The sequence below is a fragment of the Leuciscus leuciscus genome, assembly GCF_965113295.1.
Source record: "Leuciscus leuciscus genome assembly, chromosome: 12".
Lineage (NCBI taxonomy): Eukaryota > Metazoa > Chordata > Actinopteri > Cypriniformes > Leuciscidae > Leuciscus > Leuciscus leuciscus.
In genome coordinates, this window is record NC_138736.1 from 3,973,770 (window position 1) to 3,997,986 (window position 24,217).

The 24,217-nt window shown below is 38.0% G+C and overlaps 1 protein-coding gene across 2 annotated transcripts in view; it reads right to left on the bottom strand.

The window, feature by feature from the left end:
* The window catches only part of ankib1a (ankyrin repeat and IBR domain containing 1a), a 36,039-nt gene that overhangs the window by 2,947 nt on the left and 8,875 nt on the right, over positions 1–24,217 (bottom strand). The window contains exons 3-20 of one of the 2 annotated variants that reach the window (XM_082185845.1): positions 22,752–23,052; positions 16,933–17,115; positions 15,610–15,727; positions 13,460–13,668; positions 13,278–13,366; positions 12,313–12,457; positions 11,841–12,001; positions 9,781–9,869; positions 9,486–9,616; positions 7,491–7,625; positions 5,256–5,342; positions 5,103–5,169; positions 4,832–4,977; positions 3,051–3,229; positions 2,320–2,371; positions 2,052–2,126; positions 535–655; positions 404–447 (exon numbers count right to left, since the gene is read on the bottom strand). In XM_082185845.1, coding sequence (XP_082041971.1) covers positions 404–447; positions 535–655; positions 2,052–2,126; positions 2,320–2,371; positions 3,051–3,229; positions 4,832–4,977; positions 5,103–5,169; positions 5,256–5,342; positions 7,491–7,625; positions 9,486–9,616; positions 9,781–9,869; positions 11,841–12,001; positions 12,313–12,457; positions 13,278–13,366; positions 13,460–13,668; positions 15,610–15,727; positions 16,933–17,115; positions 22,752–23,052 — 2,332 coding nt within the window. The remainder of the gene's footprint in view (positions 1–403; positions 448–534; positions 656–2,051; positions 2,127–2,319; positions 2,372–3,050; positions 3,230–4,831; positions 4,978–5,102; positions 5,170–5,255; positions 5,343–7,490; positions 7,626–9,485; positions 9,617–9,780; positions 9,870–11,840; positions 12,002–12,312; positions 12,458–13,277; positions 13,367–13,459; positions 13,669–15,609; positions 15,728–16,932; positions 17,116–22,751; positions 23,053–24,217) is intronic. The other variant, XM_082185846.1, reaches the window with a different exon arrangement.

A 24,217-nucleotide genomic window follows, 5' to 3' on the forward strand; every position in this document is an offset into this window, starting at 1 on the left:
TGAAACATGATAAAAGAAAAAAAAACTTTTTTTATATTACAGAAATGTCCTAAAAAAATAATTGTTTACTGTAAATACATGAAGGGAGGTATTGGAAAAAAGTCAGTCTACTACCAATACAATCAAGCTATGGATTTGGAACATGTCTGTTTTTGAATGTTAAAAGTAATTTTAATTAATACAAATTAAACATTTTAACAACTTGAAGGAATTGGCGGACGTTCCCTTAGGGAACTCCTCACTTATAAGCTTCACCTAATAAGTGAAATCTGATGTGCTGTAATGTAACCGACTACTGCACTAAGCCTAACCATGTCCCTTTAGGAGCTCTGGATTTAAGCTTCGGGAACATCCCTAGTAAAAACGGACACTGCATCACATGTTAGAAAATCTGTATATTTACCGTGGAGATCCCATGCCTTTGTGAACCGCCTCCCTCATGCGTTTCTGTAGACACATATTAGACATGGATTTCAAACGGAGAAACACTGATTTAAAGCAACTCTTTATTCTGACATCGGTCGGGAGCTGTACCTGAAGTGTTGTCAGTGGAGTCGTGTGGTTCGGGGGTGTTACTGCGAAGGCTGTGGAGTCGGAGCAAGTCTCCTCGACGCCGCTGTCGGTGTCTCCGTCTGTACTGGAACTCAGAGTATTCCTGCAGGAACCATCAACTTCAGATTAATTACAAAAATACATGATCTGTTGACAAGGAGCAGTTATTAAAGGATAGAAATGAATAGATTCTTAAATGGACAGCCTCTGATTGACATCTATATTACAAGTACTGAATGAAAGATATTAACAAATGTATTGTTATATATATAGCATATACTGTGATAAACTGTGTCCCTAATCTCTATTACTACGGATTAAAATAAAATACAGTGACCCTACAACATATTTGGACACTTAAAAGGGTCCTAATAGGCTTTATAAACACGTCACAATATTCCTCATTTGAATTATTCATACGGAGAATAAAGGGGCGGGGCCTGGTTGAGTTAGTTAGTAGTGTGTTGAAACTGGTGGTTATGGTAAGGGAAGGGACATTTCCCAACATGCTGGAAGCAGTTGACCAATCACAACACACTGCTCCAGCCGACCAATCAGAGCACAGTGTGCTTTTCAGAAGGAGGGGCTTCATAGAGACAGGAACTAAACAGAGCGTTACTGACAGACTGGGAAGAGAGGAGCGGCAATAATGGAGAATATGGGGAAAATAATGTGTTTTGAACGTTCAAGCATGACAATCTATCCTAGTAGAGCGGAAAAAACTAAATCAAGACTTCGTAAAATGGCATAATAGGTTCCTTCAAGCCACACTTGAAAAATGAATGAATGTCTTGGCATTATGTAACAAAACACGGTTTACAAACACTTTAAGCAAAACATTTAACAAAAGGAAAGTTTGTTTCAACCGTTTTATAATTTGACTCCTAAGTATTTAGATACTTTCTGGTTGTGAAGCATTAGTGAAAATGTAGTAGAAAATGTTCAAGGTTAATGTGATTAACAACACCGGTTGTTCTGCAAGGATGAACTTCCTAAACTACTAAAAATTACCTAATTTGTTAAAAGTCAGCCAATCAGAAAACTATGTGTAGCATAATTTGTTTGCAGATTCCTCATAGTTAAATATGCAATTATCAATTGCGATAGAATTCACACATTTTAAGTGTCCAAATCCTTTTTGAGGCATAAAAAAAAAAAAAAAAAAAAAAAAAGAGCAGCTAATTTAATATTAATTGTGCAGTGGTTAGAAAGACTGAACGCCGATCATTCACAGTCACACTGAGTGCATGACAAAGCAACCTACTACAGTGTCCACATTTCAAGAACGGTGAAGTTGACCACAGGACAGGAGCTCTGGTTTAATTAACCCTCTGAGATGAGTAATAATGGCATAGTCCTATATCTGGAATATTCCAGGAGATGACCAGCCTTAACTGCTAACCACCGGATTACATTTATTCTAATAGCATAATATATAACAAGTGAATTCTTATTATCAAATTTTGAGGAAGGTTTTGTTTTTTCATTTTCGGCAGTACCTGCGGCTGGCCTCCTGCATTGTAATTGTTCTCACGCTGTGCATTTGATCCCCGTACTGGGTGATTCCTCACCATCTTTGGACACAGAATGAGATTCAATGACTGCTAGTACTTCACAGCATCACACAACTCTCTTACATTAATACAAGGAGAGACAGAAAGAGGGTATTAACAGTCTAGTGAGCTGCAACTCTGGGTGAGCTTTGCAATAACAGAGGTTAGTTAAAAACAGAAAAATATTAACACAAAAGCAGAGACGCAGCAATACCTCAGGAGAGGCAAATCCCAGATACTCCCAGTCCCACGTCCCACCAGCAAAACTGCAAAAGAGGAGAAAATGTTTGCACTATTATAATGTATATAACTCCTAGAAAAAGTACCGTGGCTGTAGTAAACTATATTTTGGACTTGGTACCAAAGTAATGTCATGCTTTTGTGGACATTAACCATAGTAATATCATAATAATATAGTATTGTTTAAAAAGTAAAAAGTAATTGAAAGAATGCCATGGTGCTACTATAGTAAACGCCCAAAAAACATCAAAATTATCAGATGTTAAAAAGGTGATATATGACTATATACTAATAATAATGATAATGATCATCATTATTATTATAGCAATAATACTATTTATTACAATAATAAATAGTTACTATGGTACAGTAGTATTATAGTAAATATTATTTAGTCTTGTAATATAAAATAGTAATATAAGAGTATTTAATTATTATTATTAATAGTAAATAGTTTATTTATTTATGATTTAACGCCATATCAGCAACAATCTCTATATTCATGGCAATCCACAGTATTTAAATTAAAAAAAATACAATACTAATATGTATGGCTGTCTTAATTAATTTGCTTTTTAAACATAAAACCATTTAGATTTTGTTTGGCCAGAAAACCACAGGGAGACCGTACTGCTTTTCTTTAGTTGACAACAGATCTACAGAGCGACAGGTCTGTCTCCTTGATGACGACACACACGTGTTTACCTTCGGCGCGGAGCCTCGGGGGAATCATTAGGAGCGACACCTCGAGCCACAGAAGCCAAGAACTCCCGTCTCTTCTGCTGCACCAGAAACGTGGCACTGATGATCTTATGGCGAGGGGTGCGGAGGTAAGGCCTGTTCACCTTCTGAGCGAGGTCTTCAGTGACCATCTCTAAATCAGTCTGTGAATGGTGGAAAGAGAAAAATCATAAGAGAATGTTGTGCATGAAAACTTCACACCAAAAAAAAGTTGCTTTTCTTAAAGGGATAGTTCACTCAAAAATGAAAATTCAGTCATCATCAATAAAACTTTCGATCATCTTCAAAACACACATGAATGTATTTTTAATGAAATCTGAGGGATTTCTGTCCCTTCATTGAAAGTCAAAACTCTTCAGAAGCTTCAAAATGTTCATCAAGTGATCGTAAAAGAAATCCATATGACTCAAGTGGCTTAATCCAAGTCTTCTGAAGAGACACGATCGCTTTATATGATGAACAGATTTAAATTTACTTTAATTCACATACAAACACTGATCAGCAAACATACATAGAGCACTCAAATAAAGTAAAAGAAAGCTCAAGAACCAATGAGTTTCATTCTCGCTCGCCAAGCTAGTATAGTTGAGCTTCCATTTATGTTGGCTGATTAATATTTACAGACAGGGCTTGACAATAACATTTTTGCTCACCAGCCACTGTGGCTAGTGGTTTTCCAAAGTTACTAGCCATTTAGCATTTTCACTGGCCACAATTTTGACAAAAATGGCCATATAGATATTTTTACTATTAACTCATAATTTAGCAGATCCACAGATCAAACTGTTACACATGTGTTTTCTTTCTCAACTGTTTACATTCACTTAAAGCATAACTGACTGTGTTTGCGTGAATACTCACCAAGACCGGCAGTTGACATTATTTTGTTTGTATTTGACTCTTTAAGTGCCATAAGCAGTGAAACATAACTTAATTTAGTACTGAGAGGCGGCTTTATACGCACACTTTGGGTGTGTAAAATTAGTTTTGAATGAGTAAAATTATGCGCATTACGCACAATGGCACGTCGAAATTCATGCCCTATAACACCAACAATATTCATCCAGAGCAAATGAAACGAGTGAGTGAGGAGAGGCGGGTTTGTGTGTCACTCGCTGTCAGAGAGAGAGAGAGAGAGAGAGAGAGAGAGAGAGAGAGAGAGAGAGCGAGCTGGTATTGTGTATCTATTTTGCTAGAAATTAGTATTGGAAGCGTTTCAGATATTTCAGTATCGATTTGTATTGAAAAAAAAATATATATTTTTGACAACACTACATAGCACTTAGTTTATTATATCAGATGCCTTTTTAAAAGACTACATTTGAAAAATGTATACATTTTATGTAAAATTCAACCTGCCAAAGTGTCTAGTAGGAGCGACTGCGTTAAACGCCACTGCATTTGGCGGGGTTGACGGGTGTTAACGTCAAGCCCTGTTTACAGGTGAATAAAAGCCTAAATTGAAATCTGTCCATCATATAAAGCGAACAAAACGATCATGTCTCTTCAGAAGACGTGGATTAAATCTGCTCCATTCATTTAGATTTTTTTTAGGATCTCTTTATTAACTTGTGTCAGAGTTTTGGTTGAATAGACTTTCAATGGAGGAACAGAAATCCCTTAGATTTGTTAAAAAAAAAAATCGCATGGGTTTGGAACGACACGAGGGTGAGTAAATGATGACAGAATTTTCATATTTGGTTGAACTAGCCCTTTAAGCAGTGAATGAATATCGATCTCAGAACCTGCATAAGTTCAAATATTTCTTTCTTTGTGCTTTTGGGCTCCAAGAAGAAACTATATGGATAAGAGCACTTAAGGATGCGTCGGGTCTTGAGAAGTTCATGCACACCGTCCTCAATGAACGTGGTGTCAGGTGGGGCTCCGTCCCCTTAAAGAAACAAGATACATTGACATTTCATATTATTCAAAATGCACCATACATCGGTTTATAATAACATTTAAAACTTACGTAAAGTGTGTAAAATATGTCTGATGAATCAAATTCCTACTCACTTCCAATGAAAGCTTTGCTCAGTTGCTCCATCTTCTCTTTGGCTGTTTTCAGGAGTCTTTCTTCTAACTAGTTTAAAGGAAATCACCTGTGATGAGTCACTGTCAACAAAACTGGAAATGCATCAAAGACATTCATTACATAAAAATTGCTACCTGGTAACTGTGTTCGTGGTTCTTGTATCGTGTGTAATAATGCATAAAACAGTCGAGTTCCTGAAAACTCTTGTGCTTTTTTTCTGCCTGCGAGACACAAAACATAAAAGCAAGAGTGACTCCCAACTTCAAGACTGAAATTCAAGCTCATAACCACCAAAAGTGATGTCCAGAGGGGATATTTGTTTTTAATAACCCTACAAGTTCGATTAATGCATCAAAATATGAGGAAAATATTTATGTATTTTAAATATGACGGAAGAAAAAAACACTAAACTTGGTTATACTAATATACACTAATACTAAAGGTATTTATCCGACAGAATTATTTGGCAAAAAAGGTAAATTACAGCTACAGGTTTTATTTTATCATGCAAAAAAAAAAGCATACATTAGCCCTATTCGGACGGGATTAACTTTACAAGGGTAGAAGTAATGTAATTGTACCACAGGATGTCTGTAATATTAATGGCCAATTCGCACGGGATAAGAGATCTCAGTAAAACTAGCAGAAGTGGGAGAGTAACGTTAAGTTGATATACGCATCGCCGTTACCCTCCTGTCGTCATGTGCGTATAGAGAGCCTAAGTCCCTCCCCTTCCGGTGGACCACCATGGGACCTTATTTCGGAAAAATATTGTATGGTAGTCAATGGCGAGAGACAACAAATATTTTGATCTCGTTTGAATTGTGCCCTGAATTACACATATGATGTTTGTCAATTTATAAGATACATTTTAAAGTCAAGAAAGTCTCAGTTTGATGTAAAACTGTTGAGGTATAAGACTGTGAAAATACGTAATTACAAAGACCACAAACCCAAAAGGCGCACATGTGACGTCATACCTTTTCTCTCAATGAATGAAGCTAACTTTACTGAAGCTAACGTACGTCTGGCATTTTTCTATAGTCTTGCGTTATAATCGTAACGTTACGCCGTTATGCCTGAGTGTTTTGTACCGGACTGCACACACACATAGTGCGAGACGAGAGATGTAGTTCATTGAGCGATTTTCACATAAAACTAAATGTTACTCTTCTGTTTTATGACAAACTGCGACTTTCTTGACTTTCATAATTATCTTTTAAATTGACAAACATCATATGTGTAATTCAGGGCACAGTTCAGACGGAATAAAAAGATAAGTTGTCTCTCGCCATTGACTACCATACATATAAGGTCCCATGAGCCGGAAGCAGAGGGGAGGGACTTAGGCTCTCTATTGCGTTGCTTCCTGATATCACGTGCACAAACACATATAACCTTTATTTATGTATTTATTTATGTATTTATGTATTTATGTATTTATGTATGTATATATATATATATATATATATATATAACATTTATGTGCGGTCGAATGATGTATTAATTAACTTCAGATTGGATTGTGTTGGTAATAGGCTAAAAGATAACCTTACGCTAAAAGATGTTTCGTGCCTCTAACAAGTGCTTCCGATCTTCTTTCTGATCTGAATGGTGTGTTAAACACTTGAGTTTTGCCAAAGACTCGTTCCAGCGTCTAGAACGCAACTGATGCTTTTTCAAGCGTCTCCATACCGCGGAAAACTACTTTTAAACACGAAATGACAAAATATTTACGTACATATTTACAGCGGGTGTATTCGCACGGGATTAGTTTCACCTGAGGTTATTTTTCCGGACCTTTTTACTGAAGGTAAAAGTCGCCGTAATCTTTCCTGACATTGTCCGTGATGATCACTGAGATGCACATTCGGACGGGACTAAAATCATAGAGAAGCTCTGGTAATTATCACTTCACCCCACCTCTCCATGTTAAACTAGTCCCGTCCGAATAGGGCTATTGACTACAACATAAATCACTTATTAATATTTCATTGGTTTCTTTGTATGACAAAGAAACCTGGCCAAAAATAATGTTTGCACAATTTGGCATGTTTCATTGTGTTATCACAAATAAAACTATTGACTGCGCAATATGCATACAAAATCTTTAACAACGTTTTTTAATTGGTGAATATGTCAATTTTCCTAGACCAGACATTACTTTTGGCTCCTACTGTATAAAACAGAACCTATTTTGTAACTTTTTACACATGAGAAATATAAGCCTTGAGAGTAAACGTTTAGTCTTTTGAGACTTTATTAACTAAAACCATTAATGGCAGTCCACAAACAAATCACAAAAGCTCCAAGTAAATGCATTCGTTGAACGGCTGCCGTGTGTGTACACTCCGTTTAGGCACGAGTACCTCCACGGTCATTTCCTTGGACTGTTCCTCCACCTGTTGGATGATCTCGTAGCGCGTGCATCGATAGTATCCTCCGGTAGAGGAGCTGTGTTTCTTCCATTCCTCAAGACAAATCCAGCAGAAATCATACTTGCACTGCAAAGAGATCGAGATGAGAACGGAGAGCAAGACAGAACTTATGAGCAGGATCAGATAAGCAAGCACTGAGCAGCTATAAAGTTGATTTAAAGATTGTTTTGAATTGGAAAAACTGACCCTGACTGCTCTCATACATTCCAACTGTCTTCTCTTCCTCTTTATCAATGCCTATGTTTACATGTGCATTAATTCCATTACTCAGATTAAGGACCTGAAGGTGTTTTTTTAACATGCTCAACTTTCTTTAGTGTGTAATGTTGCTGTTTGAGCATGAAAAATGTCTGTAAAGTTACAAAACACAAAGTCCCTCCAGCGGGAGTTATTCTCTATATCAGTGTCACTGTTTCTGGACTCCCTGAAACGCCTCCATTGTAGTATCGAGTTTCTTCCAAGAACGAAAACGTCACAATATTCCTCATTTAAATAATTAATATGCAGAAAAAAGGGGCGGGGCCTGGTTGAGTTAGTTAGTGGTGTGTTGGAACTGGCGGTTATGGTAAGGGGCGGGACATTTCCCAAACACACTCAAAGTTGACCAATCACAACACACTGATCCAGCCGACCAATCAGAGCACATTGTGCTTTCAGAAGGAGGGGCTTCATAGAGACAGGAACTAAACAGAGCGTTACTGACAATGTGACAATATGTGAAAAATATGGGGTTTTTTTTATATTCAAGCATGAAAACATATTCTAGTAGAGGCCAAAAAACTAAATCAAGACTTAGTGAAAGGGCATAAACCAGGTTGTAGACCATCAACAGATTTAAATCAGCATAAATATTACTAAACAACAAATGAGTGTGCTAAAAGAACCACAGATTAGACGGTACAAGACCCTTTGTATTTGACAATATAAATAGCCGGCACGAGTGAGCATTCAACATTCGTTTTGTTTTTTTCACAGGATGGTGGTGTGAATAGCTTCCCCTTCCCCCTGCGCCTGTCAGACAGAGCCTTAGTTAAGCCTTCATTAAGAAACCAGTAAGGCAGAGCGGAGGTCATATCCTTTGTTCAAACACCTGCTCTGACGTCAAAGGGTCGGTTTGCATCACACATACATCTTGTGTCATGGACACACACTCCTATGATGTCTGTAAGAGATTTTATAATGAGGACTTTGTGCATTACATGATATCTTATTAGACAAATACTATGTAAATGTTCATTTAATGCCTGTGCAATTTTGTTGTCAAGACCATTATGAAGGGGGCTATTAGTTTTAGGTCCAAAAGCATCCCAAAAAAATCATCAGTTTAATAAAAATTTCCAGTGTTGAGTTTCTTCTAGCTTGGATACAACATGCCATTAACATGACAAAAATAGATATTTCTAGATATTTAAAATATGGCAAAAATATCCCTGAATGGATATACCTATTTTCACGTGCATGTGCTTATCAATAGAATCAATAGAATAGCTGGCCATGTTGTGTTTAAAATGAAATTTACTCAATATTAATTTCTTGTTTGTACAAATATCGTTTAAATCACTATTGCTTTTCGTACTAAATAACATTGCAAAACTGCAATTCAAATCTGCATACAGCATATAAATTATCTACTTCATTTTCTTTCAGTCAATTGATTAAATGTATGTTTTTTTTTACTTTAATGGACAACATGTTGTGTTTTTAAATGCTTAAAAAACAATGCTCTCATTAAGGTAAAAATGCCCTTATTGAATCAATTATTGAACCTTAATAAACGTGCCCTGTATGTGTGATTACCAACTTCTCCATTGAGGATGTCTGACCTTTTTAGTCCATAATGTAACAGCTGATAATTTTTGCGGTCTGACATTCGAATGGCTGCAGATGTTTTGTGTTTTTTTTCCACATAAGCCCTTCTGTACTGACCTTCGAGCACTGCATGTGATTACAGCCTTCGTTTTTCTGGATGGGGGATTTGCAGTTGGCACAAGGTTTGGAGTTGGTGAGCAGCCACAGGCAGTTGGCAGCATCTTCATAAGCTTCGCTCACACCGGCCACTGTTCAGAGACAGGGAGGAGCTCGATATCAAAAACCTACAGCAGCAGGTTATGTCATGAACATCCATTAAATAAAGATGCAGGTCAAACGTTATTGCATGCTGAGGTCATTTGATTAAATGCATGGTCTGGAAGAACGACACAATAAAGTCTGGAGTCCCTACGTTCTTCAGGCTTCATTTCAGACACCTTCTGCAGCCACATCTTCCATGTCTCACAGTCACAGGGTTCGTGAGCATCTCCAAGACACTCCCTGAGAAGAAAAACCAAGAGGTAAACATGGCATTTTGTAGGATGCACATTAACATCTGGTGAATCTCACGAAAGCTGTCAAGAATGTGTCCTTGTCATATTTTTCTATCAAAATCAAAAGAAACAAATAATATGAATAATTTATTTTAAATAAAAGTTCTATTTTTAAATCATTAGGGGTTTTTGTATCCACCTATTTTGCTTTGTACATGTTTAACTTTCTTTAGTTTAAGGATGAAAAAGCTCTGCATTGTTACAAAACACAAAGTCCCTCCAGTGGGAGTTATTCTCTATATCAGTGTCACTGTTTCTGAACTCCCTGAAACGCCTCCATTGTAGTCTTGAGTTTTCTTCCGGGAACAAACACGTCACAATATTCCTCATTTAAATAATTAATATGTAGAATAAAGGGGCGGGGCCTGGTTGAGTTCGTTAGTAGTGTGTTGGAACTGGCGGTGCTTGAAAGTGCTTGACCAATCACAACACACTGATCCAGCCGACCAATCAGAGCACATTACGTATTTCAGAAGGAGGGGCTTCATAGAGACAAGAGCGTTACTGACAGACTGTGAAGAGAGGAGCTGCAACAATGTGAAAAATATGTTGTTTTTTTTAGGGCTGTCCCCGACTATGGATTTTCATAGTCGAATCAGAATCGTCATGTCTTGCCTATAGTCGACTAATAGTCGAATCATGTTTATGGGGGTGGGGCTGGGGGCGGGGCTTTAACGTTTCAAAGCAGCGATGTACAGAAAATCACACAAAGATATAGAAGAAAATGTATAAAAACATTTTTGATCAATAAAACTAAGAAATAACATAAATAACTCCAGAAAGGCCACACTGCAGATTTGCATTTCACATGCAAATCAAATTAAATCGGCTAAATTACCTGTGCGAGCAGGCCAGCCTACAGCACAACATCAATGCACCGAAAAAATAAACAATTAATTTACTAAATTAAATAAGAACAGAATATACCTTTCTAATAAATAAAAATACAAAACGAAATAAATCAGAATCAAGTCACAGGATGAGGAGCAAATGTGTGCAAAATGCCTAAAGTGCAGGGGAACATATATTCAAAACACAAGCCACAAATAGTTAGATTAGATAACCCTGACAGATTAATAAATAAAATAAAAATAAAGAAATTATTAAAATAACGATAGTAGCCAGAATTTTCAACTTTGTCTTTTTAACTGCAGAAACAACAATAAATGCTAAACTGGAGAGGCAGTCTTTTTAGCTAAAAATGTTCACAGCATCCAAAAATAAAATTAGAACCGGCTGAAAAGTTTTGAAATCACTTGTACCTGATCGAGAGAACAAATCCTGAACGTCGTTCACTCTGTCTGTCCGTTGGAGTCTTTTCAAATTGTGCGCGCGGATAAAATACATTCTCACGCAGTCTATGCGTGAAACATGTTAACGTTGGCCGGCAGAAGTGCGATCATGGTTTTCCTGATGCTAAATCCAGCCTTGGAGAATATCCTTTCTGATGGTGTACATCCACACTTTAGATTTTCTTATCCCAGACATTGTTAAAGATTTAAATCCTTGCCGCGAAGACGCTCCTCTGTCGGTCACGGATTGAAAGTGAAACTTAAATCTGTCACGGGGTGTTTGGATTTATTCACGCACGTTAAAAAATATTTATTAAAAGCTTCTTTCTTTGCACATGTTTATATAGGCCTACAGCATTATCATAATAGGCTGAATATTAACATAGCCTATTGACATAAAAGCTAGTTCTATGTGAAATCAGACATTGAGCGCCCTCATATAGCCAAAGTGGCATGATCCTCGTTTCATAACACCTCTGCGAAGATTCGACCGTGAGATTGGTAGTCGAATCAGGCTCCTCCTATCGAAGCATCGAATCTTCGACTATTCGGGGTCACCCCTAGTTTTTTTATATACAAGCATGAAAACCTTTGTAAAAGGGCATAATAGGCCCTCTTTAACATACCAGCAGAAGAGATGGCCTTTCCCACAGTCTACAGCGGGGGCTTTAAGCAAAGGGAAGCTCCGAGAGTCAGAGGCTCCAGGTCCTGGTCTAGTCAGTCGTACGGCTCTTTCACATCTGGCCACGGGGCACCAGCGAATGGCAGGATTATTATCCACAAAAGCCTGGAGATGGAAAGAAATGTGTTGAAACACGCTATTTGTTTTGGATGACGTAAATTACCCAATACCAATATGAATCTTTAAATCATCCAAATCGAATCGACGTGATATTTACCCAACAATCAAACATTTGACTTCTGAGCAAGTGTGTTTACAAAAGCTTTTTCTGCTCAAACAATCTCTGGCAAAAACTCAACCAACAGCAGGACGCTGTCAGCATTTTGATTCAAAGCCAGCATCAGACAGTCTATGATAAGAGAAAAGAAATGGCAGCTCTGAAATGGTTTCCAGGGCTTAGTGAGCTCCAATTGTACCTTAATGTCAAACTGCTGGTAGCGCTTATCCATCTCTCTGGAGACAACGCTTTCAATGACCTCCACAGGAACCAGCTGGAAGCAGTCATAAGCAGGGCAAAAGATGTTATGTGCTTCCCCTTCTTGGATCTTCAGATTCAAAAACCTGACATCCAGACAAACAGTGTTTAAAGGTTATGAATATATGGATCATAAACAACTCACAATATAGTGCAATAGAGTGCTTTTTCTATTCATTTTCTCCACAGGACTTCACGACAGCATTGCTTTTTAAGCAAGAAAAATAAAAATGATCCCATGAAGCACTGCGAAAGCCATAATCAAATTGGAAATGGTAGTAAAATATTTATCTACTGACTTATAGTTAGTGATTACAAGTATAAAAGCTAATATATTTGAAGTTTATTGCAAACTTATCCAGGGCATTCAAAAGTCAGATTTTTTAATGTATTGAAAGAAGCAATTGGTTGATCAAAACAACAGCAAAACCACTAATAATGTGAAATATTGTTACCACTTAAAATATGTAATTTATTCCTGTGATCAAAGCTGAATTCTTAGCATCATTACTCCAGTCTTCAGTGTCACATGATCCTTCAGAAATCATTCTAATATGCGGATTTGCGGCTCAAGAAACATTTCTGATTATTACCAATGTTAATATTTAATATTAATATTTTTGTGGAAACTTTTTTCAGGATTCTTTGATGAACAAATTTCAAAAGAACAGCATTTGTTAAACATTATAAAATGTCTTTACTGTCACTTTTGATCAATTTAATGCAGTCTTGACAAATAAAAGTATTCATTTATTTTCTTTCTTTTTTTATAAAAAAATCTTATTGACCCCAAATTTTGAAACAGTAGTGCAAGTAGTTAACTGTAATGGATGTATTATGATGACAACTGAACACAAACATGACCTGAGCTTGTGCTTTAAAACAAACTTATATTCCAATGCTTACCCTTCCCAGCATGCCCGGCAGAACTCGTGTCCACACGACATGTCCACAGGGTCCTCAAACACAGATATGGTGCACATGCAAATTCCACACTACATGGGCATAAGAAACATTGAACAGACTGTGTCAATATGTTTTCATGATGAAGAATGTGGATCATGATGTCATGCACAGATGAATCTAACCAGGGCAAGGCCGTCAGCAGGAGACAGCAGGCTGATCTCATCAGGCGAGGTGACGGAGGAACGAGTGGTTCTGGGAGTTCTAGGTGAAGGCAGAGTGTCCCAAGCATTGTATCCACTCGGTGGGGGAGTTGGCATCTGAACACCTGAGCGCTGGCAGCAGTCCTCAGCATTGGTCATCCAGTCCTCCAGAAGTTTCTCCCTGTCCCAGTCTGTACAGCAGAAAAGAAGGTTGGACAGGGTTCCCACACCTTGGTTAACTTCAAACTCAAGGACCTTTCAAGGACTCTCCAGGTCCAATAAACTCAAATTCAAAGACTTAATTTGGGGACACATTTATTGTGTTCAACAGCAAACGTTGAGGAACCATCGTAGTAGTTTCGTGCGCGCGTGAACATCATGGTAATGTTCAACACAAAGTACATCACTTAACGTAACGCGTAAATGCGCGTAACTAACGTAAATCAAGCTAGCTAGTATGCATAGGCCACGAAGTGTTGGCCAAATAACACATTAGCGGACCGGAGGGAATAATATGGAATTTTGAATAATAAGAAAAAAAAAACTTTCCAGGGCCTTGAATTATTTATTTATTTTCAGATTCACAAACTTAAGGATTTCAAGGACCCGTGGGAACCCTGGTTGAAACTTACTGACAGGTAAAACTTTCCTGTAATGCAGTGGTCCTCAGCATTTTTGACTTACAGGCATAGTCAAACACAATGTTCACAGAAAATATAAAATAAGGGAATAGATTTCCTCCAGTATTTTGGCCAGAATTATGAAGCTTCTTGTTTTTAATATTTTTTATAAACAACTGGAAAAGTGTACTTTTTTTAATATGCTTGAATGTAAAAAAAACACATTTTCCACATGTTCTCCATTGTTGCAGCTCCTCTCTTCCCAGTCTGTTAGTAACGCTCTGTTTAGTTCCTGTCTCTATGAAGCCCCTCCTTCTGAAAAGCACACTGTGCTCTGATTGGTCGGCTGGATCAGTGTGTTGTGACTGGGTCAACCGCTTCGAGTGTGTTTGGGAAATGTCCCGCCTCTTACCATATCCGCCAGTTTAACACACTACTAACTAACTCAACCAGGCCCCGCCCCTTTATTCTGCATATGTCTTGGGCAGGAATTATTTAAATGAGGAATATCTGTGACATGTTCGTTCCCGGAAGAAAACTCAAGACTATAAATCAAGGCACTCCAGGGATTTCAGAAATAGTGCGCACTGATATAATATGCAAACATCACTCAGTATAAGGTCAGACATGCCTTCAGAATTAACCTTTAACATCCACTTTTTTAAATCACATAGGCCTACACCTGATATGCTTGATGCGTTAAAAGCTATTTATTTTTAATGAGTTTTTCTCCAAAACAGCCAAATAAAATTCTAACAGAATTCTGCCATTATCATTTAAATTTTCAAAAAAAATATTATATCAAAGTCTGCATGAAACGAAAGTTGCAAAAGTGTTTTCATTCCTGTTTATTTGAGTGAAACGGCTTTCAAATGAGAAAATAAATGTAGGACGGGCTTGATTTTGTCCATTGGTAATTGTTTGGATGGTTGTGGTCTGCTATTGGTCGATCTCATGTGAGTGACAGGTTCCCCCGCCCATTTAAGAAAATAATGATGAGCAAAGCTAAATTATTTATAATAAATACTGCGATATTCCATAAAAACATAAGATTTGCCAATTTTGACTCCATGGTGACTTAAAGCAAGGCTTTTTACAGTTTGCACAGTAACAAAGACGAGCCAAACCCTTTTGCTTGTAATATCCTGATGAATGAACGATCTTGGAAATTGACCAACTTTGGCATATAACTTTAACTGATCAAATGGATCAGCTGGCACAGTGACAATCCACTGCAATATATGAACCACTTCATCTCTAATCTCTTATAATAAGCACTGCAGCAGTACTATGAAAGTACTACTTTTACATGGCACTACATTATGTTTCACAGAATACCATGCACATGTCTAAAAGAACATGGTAAGACCAGCAGAGCCTTGTATTGTGTGTTCATAAAGTCTTGGGATTCACTTGTAATTCAATTGTAAAACTGAATGCATATAAACGTAGCGTTCTCATTGGCTGACGTGGAATTGTTTGATTTCAACAGTAGCTGCAGTAAATCCGTACCGTGAGCTCGCAGAAGCGCCTCAGCCGTGAAGAGAGGAGCCTGAAGCATGTCCGCCGTCTCCACTATCAACATGTCTTTCAGCCGACGCAAGTCCTGAAGTTTCAATCCCTCGTATGGCTGGAGAGAGAGAGAGAGAAAGATGAAGGGATAAATGACAGGTTAAAAATGACAAGTGTGAAGCAAAGAGGTGATGGAAAAAGAACTAATAAAGCTTTTCTTTTTAAACTTCGATATTGCGAGGTCTGTCTGGAACAGCAACACAAAGCAATCATGAGTCGGTCTATCCACTTTTGATTGATGTAATATCCTGTGACATTACATTACCAACCTGTGATTTATCTTGAGCTCAATTCTTCAGTGCACACCGCACAGATATAACAGCGAACATGCACACGGAAACTTCTACCTATATTATATATTGGGCTGTAAATCAATTAACAAATAGAATTAGTTAATTAATAATAGAAGTTAATCACACAATATGCCGATAAAGTGCAAATAATTGCATCAGTGTTTAAATCAGTGTTTGTTGAGAAAAACTTGCATAGAATCATTCAATGAATCATTCATAGAATCATTCAACTCTTAAAAGATTTTTTAATGTCTCTTTTTATCAATGTTGCTTAATAATTTATGTGGAAGCCGAATTTCTTTTCAGGAATCTTTGATTAAAAAAAAAAATATATATATATATATATATATATATATATATATATATATATATATATATATATATATATATATATATATACATACTTTTTTTTTTATTATTATTTTTTAATCAAAGATATATATATAACGTGCTCAAATAACGTGAAATTTCTCAGTAGTAGACTTCTGTTTGCAATAGCCCTGCTGAGCTGGTATAGTCATGCTGGGCAACAATGGTAAAATGACCAGCTCTGATCACATGCTCTGGTAATAATAGCTTTGTAGGACTATATTTTATTTTGATAATTAGTAAAAAAAAAAAAAATTTTATCTGTTAAATTGATTATGTTGATTGATTATTGAAAAAGAATAATATATTGATATATTGATGTTTAATATTATTTTAATATAGGGCTATTTTCTGTTCCTTTTTTTCCCTGTGTTGTTTAATTTAATTAGGTGATTCTAAGTTTAAATATTGATGATTACAAGTTTGGGGGAAATGCAATTAATTACAGCAAATTGTGCAATTAATCAGTTAATTTTTTTTAATCAATTCCCAGCCCTGTATATATATATATATATATATATATATATATATATATATATATATAAAAATAAAAAGTCACAGTATCTAAACTCAGAAAGCACAGTTTTTAACACCACCGTACCTCTCGTCGGTCAAGGGCGGCATACTCTGCTTCGATCTCCTGAGCTCCAGCATCCTGAGAGAAAACCATCTGAGACTCCAGACTGAGCGCCAGCTCCTTGTGATGCTGTTTCTCCGCACAGTCACACGGCGTCTCCCTGTCCTCGTTCTCCACGAACAGATCTGCATCGTTCTTCACTAACAGCTGTAAAACACAAGACTAGCCCTTAGCCCAATGTTATGATCAATCATAGTATCCTACAATTAAAAACAGAAAAGTAATCTTGTATGGTCCTGGAGTTTTAATGGGTCTAAGACTAAACGCAAGACTAAAAAATGTAGGGTTTTCGCAGAGATGCTATAAAATAACCATTTTTGGCTCCCTAAAGATCCAGAAATCTTTTTTTCTTACTCTGAAGAACATTTTAATAATCTGAAGAACCATTTTCCACTATAAAGAACCAATGGAAAGTTCCATGGATGTTAAAGGTTATATATTATGCTATTTTAAAGGCTCCTAAAGTTGTTTTGGAGTCTCCTACAATAGGTTTACATGCATCCAAGGTCACTTTAATTTCTCATGATATATATTGCAGCATCAGCTCTTTTCTCACAGTGTCTAAACGGTTCGATAAAGGACTCAGTCTCTCTAAACCCCGCCTTTCTGAGAGCCTACTCTGCTCTGATTGGTCAGATGGCCCAGTCTGTTGTTTACAACGTGTGTTGGAAACAAAATGCTCATTACCATATCTGAATTTCAGCTCTGAATCTTCCTCAGCACTTGTTGTTTAAACAGTGATGCGAACAGTAACGATGGTGTCGGTTTTACCGTATCACTTCGAGCCCGAGTCCTCATCCTTTGGGAAAAGCATCAAAGTGGATTTGCTTTCGCAGCAGAAAACAGCGTCTTCTCGACATGTCGACAACACGAACCAAACTCTTCCAGGCCTCAGCTACAACTACAGTGTTTGAGGGGGCGGGGCAAAGTAGACATTGTTCGCAGGCAGCCAATGAAGACCATAGGCTGGCATTATGCAAATGTATTACAAACCTACATATGTTCGTGCAGGAAGTAAGATTGGAATTACTGACGACTCGTTTCATTTGGAAGACAGTAACTCCATTTATCTGCACTTTGATCTTTGAAACTTTGCAGACCTTTTTACATTCTTTTACAATCAGCTACAAGACACACTGCATGAAAGTAATATCCGAAATAGCATATATGGGGCACTTTAAAGGATTAGTTCACCCAAAAATAAAATAATTCTGTCATTAATTACTTGCGTCACTCGTTCCAAACCCGTAAGACTTTTGCTAATCTTCGGAAACACAAATGAAGATCTTTTTGATTAAATCTGAGAGCTTTCTCTCCCTCCATTGACAGCTACACAAATACCACTTTGACACTTTAAAAAGTACATAAAGAGATCGTAAAACTAATCCATATGATTTGAACGGTTTAGTCCAAATATTCTGAAAAAAATTAATCGCTTTATATGATGAACAGATTGAAATTAGGCTTTTATTTACATATAAACTTTGATCAGTGAACATAAACAAAAGCTCAACCGAACCTGCCTGACACACGAGAATAAACCTCTTGCTGAAGCTCAAGCGTGCTGCGTAACACGAGAATGAACCTCATTGGTTATTGTAGAAGCTCAAACGTGCTGCGTAACATGAGAATGAACCTCATTGGTTCTTGCAGAAGCTCAAACGTGCTGCGTAACACGAGAATGAACCTCATTGGTTATTGTAGAAGCTCAAACGTGCTGCGTAACATGAGAATGAACCTCATTGGTTATTGTAGAAGCTCAAACGTGCTGCGTAACACGAGAATGAACCTCATTGGTTATTGTAGAAGCTCAAACGTGCTGCGTAACACGAGAATGAACCTCATTGGTTATTGTAGAAGCTCAAACGTGCTGCGTAACATGAGAATGAACCTCATTGGTTCTTGCAGAAGCTCAAACGTGCTGCGTAACACGAGAATGAACCTCATTGGTTCTTGCAGAAGCTCAAACGTGCTGCGTAACTCGAGAATGAACCTAATTGGTTCTTGCTGAAGCTCAAACGTGCTGCGTAACACAAGAATGAACCTCATTGGTTCTTGTAGAAGCTCAAACGTGCTGCGTAACAAGAGAAAAAACCTCATTGGTTCTTGCTGAAGCTCAAACGTGCTGCGTTACACGAGAATGAACCTCATTGGTTCTTGCTGAAGCTCAAACGTGCTGCGTAACACGAGAATGAACCTCATTGGTTCTTGCTGAAGCTCAAACATGCTGCGTTACACGAGAATGAACCTCATTGGTTCTTGCTGAAGCTCAAACGTGCTGCGTAACAAGAGAAAGAACCTCATTGGTTCTTGCTGAAGCTCAAACGTGCTGCGTTACACGAGAATGAACCTCATTGGTTCTTGCTGAAGCTCAAACGTGCTGCGTAACTCGAGAATGAACCTAATTGGTTCTTGCTGAAGCTCAAACGTGCTGCGTAACACAAGAATGAACCTCATTGGTTCTTGTAGAAGCTCAAACGTGCTGCGTAACAAGAGAAAAAACCTCATTGGTTCTTGCTGAAGCTCAAACGTGCTGCGTAACAAGAGAAAGAACCTCATTGGTTCTTGCTGAAGCTCAAACGTGCTGCGTAACACGAGAATGAACCTCATTGGTTATTGTAGAAGCTCAAACGTGCTGCGTAACACGAGAATGAACCTCATTGGTTATTGTAGAAGCTCAAACGTGCTGCGTAACACGAGAATGAACCTCATTGGTTATTGTAGAAGCTCAAACGTGCTGCGTAACATGAGAATGAACCTCATTGGTTCTTGCAGAAGCTCAAACGTGCTGCGTAACACGAGAATGAACCTCATTGGTTCTTGCAGAAGCTCAAACGTGCTGCGTAACTCGAGAATGAACCTAATTGGTTCTTGCTGAAGCTCAAACGTGCTGCGTAACACAAGAATGAACCTCATTGGTTCTTGTAGAAGCTCAAACGTGCTGCGTAACAAGAGAAAAAACCTCATTGGTTCTTGCTGAAGCTCAAACGTGCTGCGTTACACGAGAATGAACCTCATTGGTTCTTGCTGAAGCTCAAACGTGCTGCGTAACACGAGAATGAACCTCATTGGTTCTTGCTGAAGCTCAAACATGCTGCGTTACACGAGAATGAACCTCATTGGTTCTTGCTGAAGCTCAAACGTGCTGCGTAAAAAAGAGAAAGAACCTCATTGGTTCTTGCTGAAGCTCAAACGTGCTGCGTTACACGAGAATGAACCTCATTGGTTCTTGCTGAAGCTCAAACGTGCTGCGTAACTCGAGAATGAACCTAATTGGTTCTTGCTGAAGCTCAAACGTGCTGCGTAACACAAGAATGAACCTCATTGGTTCTTGTAGAAGCTCAAACGTGCTGCGTAACAAGAGAAAAAACCTCATTGGTTCTTGCTGAAGCTCAAACGTGCTGCGTAACAAGAGAAAGAACCTCATTGGTTCTTGCTGAAGCTCAAACGTGCTGCGTAACACGAGAATGAACCTCATTGGTTCTTGCTGAAGCTCAAACATGCTGCGTTACACGAGAATGAACCTCATTGGTTCTTGCTGAAGCTCAAACGTGCTGCGTAACAAGAGAAAGAACCTCATTGGTTCTTGCTGAAGCTCAAACGTGCTGCGTAACTCGAGAATGAACCTAATTGGTTCTTGCTGAAGCTCAAACGTGCTGCGTAACACAAGAATGAACCTAATTGGTTCTTGCTGAAGCTCAAACGTGCTGCGTAACAAGAGAAAAAACCTCATTGGTTCTTGCTGAAGCTCAAACGTGCTGCGTAACAAGAGAAAAAACCTCATTGGTTCTTGCTGAAGCTCAAACGTGCTGCGTAACAAGAGAAAGAACCTCATTGGTTCTTGCTGAAGCTCAAACGTGCTGCGTAACAAGAGAAAGAACCTCATTGGTTCTTGCTGAAGCTCAAACGTGCTGCGTAACAAGAGAAAGAACCTCATTGGTTCTTGCTGAAGCTCAAACGTGCTGCGTAACTCGAGAATGAACCTAATTGGTTCTTGCTGAAGCTCAAACGTGCTGCGTAACACAAGAATGAACCTAATTGGTTCTTGCTGAAGCTCAAACGTGCTGCGTAACAAGAGAAAAAACCTAATTGGTTCTTGCTGAAGCTCAAACGTGCTGCGTAACAAGAGAAAAAACCTCATTGGTTCTTGCTGAAGCTCAAACGTGCTGCGTAACAAGAGAAAGAACCTCATTGGTTCTTGCTGAAGCTCAAACGTGCTGCGTAACTCGAGAATGAACCTAATTGGTTCTTGCAGAAGCTCAAACGTGCTGCGTTACAAGAGAAAGAACCTCATTGGTTCTTGCTGAAGCTCAAACGTGCTGCGTAACAAGAGAAAGAACCTAATTGGTTCTTGCTGAAGCTCAAACGTGCTGCGTAACTCGAGAATGAACCTAATTGGTTCTTGCTGAAGCTCAAACGTGCTGCGTAACAAGAGAAAGAACCTCATTGGTTCTTGCTGAAGCTCAAACGTGCTCCGTAACACAAGAATGAACCTAATTGGTTCTTGCTGAAGCTCAAACGTGCTGCGTAACAAGAGAAAGAACATCATTGGTTCTTGCTGAAGCTCAAACGTGCTGCGTAACAAGAGAATGACCCTCATTGGTTCTTGCTGAAGCTCAAACGTGCTGCGTAACACGAGAACGACCCTCATTGGTCCTTGATGAAGATCAAACGTGCTGCGTAACACGAGAATGACCCTCATTGGTTCTTGTAGAAGCTCAAACGTGCTGCGTAACAAGAGAAAGAACATCATTGGTTCTTGCAGAAGCTCAAACGTGCTGCGTAACAAGAGAATGACCCTCATTGGTTCTTGCTGAAGCTCAAACGTGCTGCGTAACAAGAGAATGACCCTCATTGGTTCTTGCTGAAGCTCAAAAGTGCTGCGTATCACGAGAATGAACCTCACTGGTTCTTGCTGAAGCTCAAACGTGCTGCGTAACACGAGAATGAACCTCACTGGTTCTTGCTGAAGCTCAAACGTGCTCCGTAACACAAGAATGAACCTAATTGGTTCTTGCTGAAGCTCAAACGTGCTGCGTAACAAGAGAAAGAACATCATTGGTTCTTGCTGAAGCTCAAACGTGCTGCGTAACAAGAGAACGACCCTCATTGGTTCTTGATGAAGATCAAACGTGCTGCGTAACACGAGAATGACCCTCATTGGTTCTTGTAGAAGCTCAAACGTGCTGCGTAACAAGAGAAAGAACATCATTGGTTCTTGCAGAAGCTCAAACGTGCTGCGTAACAAGAGAATGACCCTCATTGGTTCTTGCTGAAGCTCAAACGTGCTGCGTAACAAGAGAATGACCCTCATTGGTTCTTGCTGAAGCTCAAAAGTGCTGCGTATCACGAGAATGAACCTCACTGGTTCTTGCTGAAGCTCAAACGTGCTTCGTAACACGAGAATGAACCTCATCTGCTTCTGTCTCTAACAACTGGTGTCTGAGTTGATGAATAAATTGAATCTGTTCATCATATCAAGTGATCGAGTCTCGAACCGCTCAATTCATAAGGATTTGTTTTATGATCTTTATTCACTTCTTTTTTTTAAGCTTCAAAGTGGTAGTTGCGTAGCCGTCAATGGAGGGACAGAAAACTCTTAGATTTCATCAAATTTCTTAATCCGTGTTCCGAATTTGAACGAAAGTTTCATCGGTTTGAAACGACATGAGGGCGAGTAATGACAGAATTTTCATTTTTGGGTGAACTACCCCTTTATGCACCACATAATACATGCACAATTTCGAGGCCTAAACTACATAAGAAAGTACAAATCTTATTACCTCAACACAGTTCTTCATGCCAGCAGCCGCTGCGTAGTGCAGGCAGGTGCTCTTTCTGTTGTCGGTGGCGTTGACGTTGGCTCTCTCATACTCGCCCTTGTCCAGCTTGGCTCCGGTCCACTGCAGGATCATCTGGAGGCACTCGGCCCGGTTCTGTTGGTCCTCTTGTGGGCGGCTGATCCGCGGCTGAAGCGCTCCTTCACACAGCAGGATCTGCGGGCCCATACACAGCAGGTGCAGCGCCGTCTCATTGTGGACGTTGCACTTGTTGGGGTTTCCATCTTTGGAGAAAAGGAAAGACCTGCAGGATAGGAACAAAGGAATGGAACTGGAGTAAAGTACAAACTGTAATTAAGAATTGCATATAAGAATACAAATTACAACAGCAAAATAAACAGTAGATGCTATGAATCAAAATGCAAAAATACTGAAGAGTCTTTGTGCATATTCATTTTGTGCACAATAATTATTTTGATTCAGGCTGATTCTTTAATGAATCATTGACTGATCTGTAAACAGCTTTATCTGATTCTTTGGAAATAACCGACTCAAAAGAACAAATCATTTATAAATCAGGCACCACTATGACTTATTGCTATTATATTTAGCAATATATTGCTATATACATTTTATATCTATCTGCTGAAATTAGATTATCATCATAACTATAAAAATGTATATGAATTATAGAAATTTCCATGATTTTTAAGATTCTTTTTTTTATCTCCTTTCCTGGAAAACTGAATTAAAAAAATATATATATTTCCAGAATTTATTTTTATTTGTTCTTTATTAAAATCTGTGATTTATTGTGATTTATTGTAAGTCATTTGCACCTTATTTTTAAAGTAAATGCGGATGCAGACTTGTTAAAAAAAAAAATCGTTTTTTGATATTGTAAACTGGTATTTGTCATCTTATTATTAATTTATTATCGTAATCAAACATGCTGGTTTGTAGCGAAAATACTAAATATATATGAAAAATGTATATATCATACCAGGGTTATTATTAACGTTAACTAAAACAATTAAAAACATTTCTGTTAATTGGAATAAAGATTAAATAAAATAAAGTTGAAAAACTTAAGATTAGAAATGTTTCTTTCGGCAATAAAATTATTAACTGGATATAAATAAAAACTAAAACTAAATTTAACCCAAATAGCAATATTTAAAACAAAACAAAAAAACTAATAAAATGACAATTAAGCACATGAGGAAATTACAAAAAAATTAGGCTAAACTAAAATTAACATGAAAACTAAAAATATAAAAATACAAGCCAATTCAAAATATTAATAAAACATATCACTGTGATAAAAAAAATATCACTGTGCATAAACTATTACCAATATTCATTGATTTTGCATGATTAAAGCCTCAAGGGTTATGAAACAAAACTGTTAATATTTTGTAAATTATGGCATGCTGTATTGACCAATAAGCATCCAAGACTAGAAATCT